This window comes from Fulmarus glacialis, unplaced genomic scaffold, assembly GCF_000690835.1.
Source record: "Fulmarus glacialis isolate BGI_N327 unplaced genomic scaffold, ASM69083v1 scaffold25396, whole genome shotgun sequence".
Lineage (NCBI taxonomy): Eukaryota > Metazoa > Chordata > Aves > Procellariiformes > Procellariidae > Fulmarus > Fulmarus glacialis.
The window spans coordinates 1-10,053 of NW_009219200.1; the positions used below are offsets into that span (position 1 = coordinate 1).

The 10,053-nt window shown below is 47.6% G+C and overlaps 1 protein-coding gene across 1 annotated transcript; it reads left to right on the plus strand.

Moving 5' to 3' along the window:
* Positions 1-521: 521 nt before the first annotated feature.
* ZYX (zyxin) lies at positions 522-7,939 on the plus strand. The gene is made up of 8 exons (XM_009580285.1): positions 522-778; positions 3,802-3,992; positions 5,416-5,922; positions 6,248-6,389; positions 6,474-6,643; positions 6,803-6,981; positions 7,264-7,384; positions 7,804-7,939. Exons 1-8 carry the CDS (start codon positions 529-531, stop codon positions 7,912-7,914), a joined length of 1,671 nt encoding a protein of 556 aa, XP_009578580.1. The 5' UTR covers positions 522-528; the 3' UTR covers positions 7,915-7,939.
* The last annotated feature ends 2,114 nt before the right edge of the window (positions 7,940-10,053 follow it).

The window sequence follows — 10,053 nt, forward strand, 5'->3', positions numbered from 1 at the left end:
AGGGTTGGGGGGTGAAGGGGGACATTACTGGGGCTGTCACAGGCTGAGGTCAAGAGGAACCGGCTGGCGTTATCGGGTAAGTGAGGGAGAGGAAATGCTAATTCCAGTTCTGGGAGAGCATGTAGGGGAGCACCCTCCTTAGGGTGCGTGGGGCTTGGTATGCTCGGTGGATAATGCTCGTTCTGGTGGCCCGCTGCTGTCCTCTCCAGCACACGTGCATGCAGGGTTCTCATGCAGCAAAGAGCTTGGTTTTCTCCGTGGCAAGAACCCCTTTGCTGTTAATGCCATACCGTGTTGAGATGGTGAAGCGTGCTGGCTCATCCGAGCTGTCTGCAATTTCTGTTCCTCCTTTTTCCTGTGCTGATGCTGGAAGTGCTCTGTGCTCTGCTCAGGCACCGCAGCCTCTGGCTGGACTTAAATTCCTGTATCCCTCTGTTTCACATGTTCCTCTCCATTAATTTCCACTCTGGCCCAAGGCTGACTTCATATAGGTTTCCTCCCTCTTCTCTCCTGCCAGGTGCTGAGAAGATGGCCTCCCCAGGTGCCCCAGGAACCCGCATGACATCGACAGTCAGTATCAACATTTCTACCCCTTCCTTCTACAACCCGCAGAAGAAGTTTGCACCTGTGGTTGCCCCTAAACCCAAGGTGAACCCTTTCAAGGCTGGGGGTGCGTCAGAGTCATCGCTGCCCCCACCTCCTGGAGCTGGCGCCCAGCGTGCTCAGATGGGGAAGGTGGGGGAGATTCCATCAGCATCCATGTCCCTGCTGGTAGAAGGTGAGTGAGGGCTGGCGTGTCTGATGTGAATCTGCATTTCTAAATTCTCAGGGTGTGAAGTCTGTAACTGGGGTTAACATGAGAACAGGGCCATAACTGCTGTAAGTGAAGGATACTCTTGCTGTAGAGGCTGGCAGGTTCCAGAATGAAATAAAACGATTGTAAAGAGATCTCAAAATATGTAGAATCTCTATTAGGAAAGGATTCAGGAAGGCAATCCTGCATTGCACTGATGCTGGAGGAATGCAATGGATTTTTCATAGTATTCCCTGAGTGCATAATTGTGTAACTGCAGTCAGTTTCTGGCCAGCATGTATGAGAGCAAATATCTTGCAGGGAAGGTGACCCTGATGGTGATGAATCATGCTATCCTCCTCCTTTTTGATTCATCTAAGCTCAAGTTGGTTGTCTCTGACTGTAGAGATCCTTCTCGTGGACTCTGCAATTGCCATCTTTGCTGCTGGAGATGGGGAGGAAGAAATAATTGCATTAAAAAAATGGTAGAAGCTATCATAAACAGGAAGTGAGACTTAGAGTTTGTATGGCTTGTAGAGTTTTACACTTTTTCCTAGTGGTTTGGGTTGGGTGTGTTTTCCTGTGAAGAGTGACTTCTTGCTTTAGTGTGGTTTTCTTTTTCTTTTTTTTTTTTTTTATTTCCTGTGGTGGTGGGGTGGTTTTTTGTTTTGTTTTTTGTTGCTTGGTTGTTTTTGTGTTGTCTAAGAAGCAGAAAGTTCCTGGTTTTGTGGCTCCCTAGTTGGAACTGATCAGCGTGGGGCCACCGGAAAATTCCCTGGGGACCTCTTGCTAATGCTTGATGCAGCATATTATCCCAAGAATTTATCAGGGTGCACCTCAGTCGGGACACGTGTGTTCAGATAATGCTAACTACTGTTTTAAATTTCTTTCCTTTCACTGTCTAGGATAGACTGTGCAACGCTGATGTTTTCTAGGTTAGCATGTTAAGTTACTGGGCAGCTGACCTGATGGTAGGAAAGCTGGTCCTGTGCTCAGAGGAGACAAATTATTAAGCCATTTTTTCCATTTCTTTAGTCACAAGGGCCTCAGCGTGTTGGTGCTTCTGTCTCCTAGAATTGTACCGGCTAACTCTGGTGACCTTTTTCTCATATGTTGTTGGCTGGAATCTTGTGTCTATAATCCAAGGTCCCACCTTAGGCTTTACGATTTTCTGCTGCAGTTGTGTGGATTAGGGATGTGTCTGTCGGAAGGTCTCAAACTGACACAAATACGTTACCTGAAGTACGCAAGTAGGCAGGTGGATGTTAAAAATTATTTTTCAATATACAGTGCGAGTGGAGGATTGTGTGTTGTTTGCTCCACTTCTCCCTTCCTTGTAAAGCTTATTATGGAGCAACTAACCTGACAGAAAAGATCAGCAAAAGAACCATTCGGCTTAAGCTGCTGTGTAACAATCAGGCGAGGACTGCCAGCAAGTACAGATGAACCACCAAAACTCAGTCATGAGAGAAATGCATCTGATTTGATCCTTCTCTGATGTATCTCTTCAATCCTTCTCTCCATTTCCTATACGTTCCCCAAACAAATAGTAGTATAACATAAAGCCATAGCAATTGGTCTCTTTGTCTTAAATGACAGGATGGCTAGGTTAATATTGCTGTAGGAATGTTATATTTAGTATTGATCATGCTATAAATCTGGTATAGTAACTTTGTGGGGAACTTTTTTGTTCGGGTGAATAATTCATAAAACGGGCTTTTAGTGGATCTGAAACAATGTGAGAGCAGACAAGGACTTCGTTTCTGCAATATTCTTTATTGTTTCAATAAATCAAAAGGCAAGCGTATAGAAACTTTATCCCAAACTGTACTTTCAAAGAAAAAGTACCTGCCTAGTATTACTTTCCCCCCCCCTGCAGTATTTCTGTGGCACAAGAAGGCTTGAAAGAGATGCTGCATACCAGTGCAGTTTATGCATTCCACTGGCTAATAAGATTTCAGCTTTCATTTTCTGAAAGAGCAGTATCATCTCCCTTAGGTTACAGATGAGAAGTCATTATAAAGTCTGTTGACAACAGCTGCATATAAAGATGAGACAATTCGATTACTGCTGTTAAAAGTTGCACATGGAGTAGCAGGAGTGAAAAACATGGTCTTTCACCCTACTGCTGGTTGGGGCTAGCTAGGAAGAGGTGCGGATGCCCAGAAGAAGGGATGTGGAAGTTATGTCTCCCTGTCTTCAGTGTTCTTTGCTGCTTGGATGATAAGAAGACATGGTGAAGGGAAGAGGATTCACATTTATTTGACTGCGTTGTAGTAGAAAATGTCTCTTTTTGCCTGTTCTGCATCTCTGGCAAATATGAATAGGTGGAAGCAATGAGGTTTTCTTCTAGGAGATTGAGGCACTCTGGTGCTTTTCAGCCTGCTTAAAAGGGTTCTGGAAAATTTCTCATGTCCTGATCTGCATTGGGTATGGGGACGTTTTAGCCTCCAAAAGGAAAGCTGTTTTCATCTCCCAGAAAAATAAAGCAGTTTCAAAGATTCCTCATATGCATAAGGGGTAGTTGGTCCAACTTGCGCCCCCCCGCCCCTTATTTCTTATAGTGCTTACTAGCCAGCTGAAGGTGCTAGCTTATTTTCCTGTAATAATGCAGGCTCTTCAGCGTTCTGGGTTGTCTGCTGGCGTTCCTTCTAATGGTGCTCTGTATTCAGCAATCTGAGCCAGTTACTGGCGAGAGAAGCATATGGTAGGGACCAAAGAATGAGAGGAGGAGTGGGAAAGGGCATAGCAAGACATGTTTCCCAATTATACAATAACTATTCTCAGAGACTAATTGCAGTAGCTACTGAGGAAAGTTTATATGATAGCAAATAGCTTTGGGCAAGGTGAAAGCCGGCCTGTGGAGGTCAGTTGTCCTTGATGGGTGCTGGGGTCTCGGGGGTACAACAACTACTTGCTGTAATACCTTCAAGACCCCTCCTCGGGTTTGTACTGGCTAAGAATAAGAAGTGATCCAAACTTGCTTTTATTCTCATTCTTCCCCATAGAGCTGCCGCTGCCACCTCCTCCCCCACCCGGAGAGGAGGCAAGTTTCTCCTCAAACTGTGCTTTTCCCCCACCCCCACCACCCTTTGAAGAACCTTTTCCACCAGCCCCAGAAGAAGTTTTTCCTTCTCCTCCTCCTCCTCCTCCACCGATGTTTGATGAAGGGCCTGTGAGCAAGGTACCTGCCCCACAGGTGAGTGAGATCAAGGGAAGTTTGTTGTGATGCTCTGTGAGGTGGGACAGCTTCTCACTACTCTCTGAACTCGGCAGCAGGAAGCCCTGAGATCTCGGAAAGCAGAAAATGCAACCACCCCATGGACCAGCGTAGGTTAGGGTCAACTGGCTGGGCTACAGCTCTGCAGATGAAGGACCATGGGGTTCCTGGTGGACAGCGAGTTGAATGTGAGCCAGCAATGCACCCTTGTGGCAGTAAAGGCCAACCGCATGCTGGGCTGCCTTCAAGAGAGTGTAGTCAGCAGGACAAGGACAGTGATTATTCGTCTCTTTTCGGTGCTAGTGAGGCTGCGTCTTGGAGGACTGTTTCCAGTTGGGCTCCCCAGTATAGTAACCCCAGAGGAATACTGAACTAGATGCAGTCCAGCAAAGGGTCATAGCGATCATTGGGGGTTGGAGCACGTGATGTGAGAGCTGGGTTTCTTCAGCCTGCAGAAGAGGAGGCCAAGGCAGGGATCTAACTGCAGTCTGCAATACCTAAAGGAGGGCTGGAGACAAGACAGATTCTTCTTACTGGGGCACAACAAGAGAACAAGAGACAATGGACACAAGTTTCGACAAGGGAAATTCTTGTTGGACAGAAGAAAAACCTGTTCCCCTCCAAGGGTGGCTCAACGCTGGCACAGGTGCCCAGAGAGGCTGGGGAGCCTACGTCCTCAGGGATGTTCAGAAATCATATGGATAAGGCCCTGAGCGACCTGGTCTAGCTTGGGAGTTAGCCCCACTGTGAGCAGGGTGTTGGACTAGAGACCTCCAGATGTCTTTTCCGACCTGTCTGCGAGTTTCTTTGGGCTGTGCATTTTCCTACTGTTTGTAGACCTTGGAGACTGTGCCCTGTTCATCCTCACGAACTTGCTATCCACTCAAAGCAAGGAGCAGTTCTGTGCTACAGTTCAAAGTGTCGAAATCTGCTATTGTAAAGAGATACTCCCGGTTCTCTGGCTGTTCCTGTAACGTGCTCTGCTCCCTCTTTCCTCATGGATGGTGGTATAGGTACGTGGCAAGATGAGCAGCATTGATCGTGAGATTGACTCACTGTCCGTAATGTTGGATGACATGGAGAAGAATGACCCCTTCAAATCCCGGGTGAGCTCTGCAGAATGTCGCAGGTGGAAGGAGAGATGACTGGTTTGCTGAACGGAGGTAGTGAGAAGGGTGCTACTGAAGATTAAAATGTCTGGATAAACCATAGCAAGAAAGTGTACGTGAAGGACCAGAAAGCATAGATCTTGCAACTTATCAGGACTGCTAAATATGTAACAGTGTGGGAACTCTTAGCATTGTGGGTCTGGGATAGCTGCTGACTTACTGCTATAGACAGCATATTTTCTCTTCCACCTTGCTGATAACTGCCTGTTTCTCTCTGTTGCTTCCCTTTACAGATATCTCCAGGATCCACAGGTTCCCTGGAGAAGTCATCGGCCCCAAAAGCCCCTGTGGAAATACCATCTGCACCCAGAGATACTCCTCATTCCTTTCCTTCCAAATTTACTCCAAAGCCAAGTGGAAGCTTATCTTTCAAGCCCCCTGGAGTGGATTTGACCCCTGCCCCAACCCCATGGGCAGCCCCACAGCAACGCAAGGAGCCCCTAGCGCCAGTCCCTCCACCCCCCTCTCTCCCCCCTGCTCAGACTACCCCTAAATTCACCCCACCCCCTGTTACGGGCTCTCCAAAGTCTGGGTCCAAATCAGGTGCCAGTGTTCCCGTGGCTCCCTCAAACTCTACAAGATACCCTACCTCCCTTCAGACTCAGTTCACAGCCCCTTCACCTTCAGGTCCCTCCTCTCGGCCACAGCCTCCCAATTTCACCTATGCCCAGCAGAGGGAAAGACCCCAAGTGCAGGAGAAGCCACGTCCCACAGAACAACCTGCTGCTGCAAAAGACACGGTAAGGGATAGAGCCACGGGACCAGTGTCTTTGGACAGGCACAGCGTCACTGGGAGTGAAGTTGGAGGATGAGGAGGGAGGGCCTGTCCCAGGCTAGGGGAAGCCGTGACCCATTTGAAAGAGAGATGTAACTAGAGACAGTGGTGGAGAGGGACAGGACTTCTCCTAAAGGTGGAAAGAAGCGAGCACAGTGGATGGCAGATTGTTCCCTAGGGGGAGACAGAGAGGAGAAGCAAACGTGAGAGAAGTAGGTTTATTAGGGACAGGGTGGGAGGGAGTCTGTCTATATGTCTCCTTTGGGATTGAATGTTTCCTCTTCCTGCAGCACAGACCCACAGGCTCCAGTGCAGATCCACCTAGGGGAAATTCCTGTCTGACCATGAAGGAGGTAGAAGAGCTGGAGATGTTGACCCAGAAACTAATGAAGGATATGGAGCATCCGCCCCCAGCAGAGGCTGCTACTTCTGGTGCGTTCCCTCAGTGGACAGCAGTAGGACTAAGACTGTGGTGGGTTTTCCTCTCTCCTAATCGCTTTCTTCTTCCGTTGGCAGAGCTCTGTGGCTTCTGCCGGAAGCCCCTATCGCGAACCCAGCCAGCTGTGAGGGCCCTGGACTGCCTTTTCCATGTGGAATGCTTCACCTGCTTCAAATGTGAGAAGCAGCTGCAGGGGCAGCAGTTCTACAATGTGGATGAGAAGCCCTTCTGCGAGGACTGCTATGCTGTGAGTCACTGGGATGAAAACTGCTGGAGAGAGAGCTGAGCTTGCTGTGGTTGCTCTCTCTTGCTTTCCCTTCCTCCTTCCATCTTACCTGTCTGTGGTGTAGCCTCCCAGGGGTGGGGGATTGGATTAATGTGTCTTACTTGTTTCCTTTGGGCTCAGGGGACCTTGGAAAAGTGCAGTGTCTGCAAACAGACCATCACAGACCGGATGCTGAAGGCCACTGGTAACTCATACCATCCCCAGTGCTTCACCTGCGTGATGTGCCATACCCCTCTTGAGGGGGCCTCTTTTATTGTGGACCAGGCCAACCAGCCTCACTGTGTGGATGACTACCACAGGTATGGAGAGAGCGCGTGCATGTGGTGTCTGAAAGAAGGCAGATTCCCTCACACCTGTTTAATTTTTCTGCAATATGGGGTTGCGTTGCCCATGTGATCTGTTGGACATGAAGTTAAAAATGAGTCAGCAGTGTACCTTGTAGCAATTAAGGTCTTTTCCCACTTAAACTTCTTTGTGATGTATTATTCCTCTGCTGCTAATACTATTGTACGGCAGTGAGAAACCTGCACTGAATGCCATTATAGTGGTCATGGTCTCCTCCATATTTTTGTGGGTTGCAGGAAGTACGCTCCGCGCTGCTCAGTCTGTAGTGAGCCTATCATGCCAGAGCCTGGAAAGGATGAGACAGTGCGTGTGGTCGCATTGGAGAAAAATTTCCACATGAAATGTTACAAGTGTGAGGTAAGCGTGGTGGCCCCACTCCTTCCATCTTTCCCATTCCCATCATCAGCCACAGGGCACCTTTGTTGTTTATCCTGACCAAACACTAAGATTGTTTTGAATGAGTAGGAGCATTTTGAAGCAAGTTCAGAAAAAGATTAGACATTCACAGACCACAGGTCCATGAACAAGGACTATGCAGGGCTGTAGTCTCTACCATCCCTAATACAGCAGCTGTGTATACCAGAGGAACGTGCTAGGATCACAGAAGGGGCTTGCTCTTCCCTCAAAATAGTATCTCCCATTAGCACCATCAGAGACAGAGCAGTAGGCTGTGAGCCATTATCCTGATCCAGTGGAGCATTTCTTACATCCTTGAATGCATTTACCCTGCTGTTGGCTGTCATTGAGTTCCCTCCCTCTTTTCTTTCTCTGTTTAGGACTGTGGGAAGCCCTTGTCCATTGAAGCAGACGAGAATGGGTGCTTTCCACTGGATGGGCACGTGCTGTGTATGAAGTGTCACACTGTTCGTGCCAAAACAGCACGCTGAGGAGCTTGGAGTGGGCATACCTTCAAGACCCCTGCACTCGATACTCTTTCCTTCCCCACCATTGTCCTGTCCCTCTGCCTGACAAGGCAGATTGCTACCAATGGAGACTATGCCAGCACAGTTCTTTACTCATGTAGGATTCACTGCTCCTAGACTTCACTCTGCACACCCACCAAAAAAGGAGCTCTTCGCCTGTTGCCACTTCCTGGCCACAGTGTATTCCAGGCTGGGGGCTATGATCAAGGTGAGTGCAAAATCTCTGTTCCCTTAAGACTCTGGAGGAGAACGACCAGACCTCCACTACCACCTGGTGGAAGTAGCAAGAACGACCTGGTGGCAGGTTGCTGGGAAGAGCTGAGCATTCTTCTGTTCCACGGAGCCAAGAACGATGATTTGATCTTAGAAGGTGGAAGCCTCCATGACATCTCGGCACCACTTCTGTCTTCGATTTTTTTTTTTTTTTCTTTTTTTTTTTTTTTCTTTTTCTTGTGCCACCTCATTATCAGGATGTCTTCCCCTGTCCCCTCCCTCACTTCTGGGTTAGAGTGTGGAGGCAGAACATATTGGGAATCTCTGTTATCGTTGCTGGAAAAAGCTAACCTACTATAGCTTTTCTGTCTCGAATGGACTTTACTGGCTAACTGTCTTGTCACTTTTTTTCCTTAGCCAGATGAAACTGGCAATGTTTGGAATCCTACTTTGTTCCTGAGTTTGGAAACATCATTTTTTTTAAAAATCTTTTTCCCCTCCCCAAAATGAATCATTTCCCAGTGTGGTTTCTGGACAGCCAGGCTGGGCACCAGAGTAGCAAAGCAGTCCAAAGAATGCATGTTTACAAATACAGACCGTCACAAGGACGGGCAGCACGTGGTGAGGAGGCGTCTCAGTGCATGGATGAGGATTCAGCAGACTGAGGAACGTCTCCCTATTCCAATAGAGATTCTTTCACTGCTGTCAGTGAAAGCTGCAGTGTAATTGCAATGTACTGTCTGGCTCTAAGTGTTACTTCACTGAGCCCCATTTCCTGGACTAGAAACTCTCAAACTGAATAGACCTTTTGAATAAGTACACTGTCCAACCACTGTTTGCATTCAGTAAAATGTAGGTTTTTTCCATTAACATGTGTCTGCTGTATTTGTTCAACTACCCATGAGAATTGCTGTCTTAAGCAGTAGAGAATGTGTGTGTAGTTGTTATTCTACCTAGCCTCCAGAGATGACGAGTGTGAAAATGGCCTTTCTCTTTTCACCTCTTGGTCTCCTTTTCAAACTGTTTAGTTTCCTACTTTTCTGTGCCTGAAGAGTAGCTCTCATTTAAAGCAGTGGAAGACTGCATTTCAGTACAGCAAGATTGTAGTCTGCTTGATGGTGTCACTGGGAGGCAAGTTATTACAATCCACTTGCATCAGACTGGAATAAAGTGGTCAATTTGCTTGCTCTGCCTTAGCTATTGCTACTCAGAAAGTGTTTGTGCTTGATGTTTATGGTTTTAAGCATGGTACTGTCTTGGTCACTGCAGGTGAAACTCCTCTTTGTGGTAAGCATCAATGCTTCTACACTTCAAAGACATGAAACCTACTCTTGTTCTCTTGCCAGTTTTGGGGAAATCTTTAATGACTCCTCGCAAATTGATCCAGTAAATGCTTTGAGGTTTCCTATAGGATGAGCAAAGTAGAAACAAATTGTACATTTGCTTTCTTTTTCTTTTCTTACCTGAGTTCTTGCTGGTTTGTAGGCATTGTTTTGAGTGAATGTTTCTAGATTATGTGATTAAAAGATGCCCACAAACACCAAGGAGCACAGAGGAGAGAAACTGTGGTGGGGGGAGAGAAGCACTCTAACCTAGCTCCTCCCAGAGCTATTGGAGGACGATAGCCCCGCTGTCTGGGCATGAAACCTGTCCAACGGGAAGGGGTCTCTGGATCACCTTGCAGATTAAGGGGCGGTTAGTCCCTCTGAAGGGCATGGGGTGCAGGGGAAGACCATTTGGGGACTACAACACTTGTTATGGGAGTGTAGGGGCAGGATCAAAGGCAGGAAAAGGGAGTGATCAAGGAGAGGAAGCAGCATGGGAAAACTGGGGGGAAAAGGGCACAGAAAGGGCTGGCTGCACGTACACAGTATACTTGTCTGGCCATGC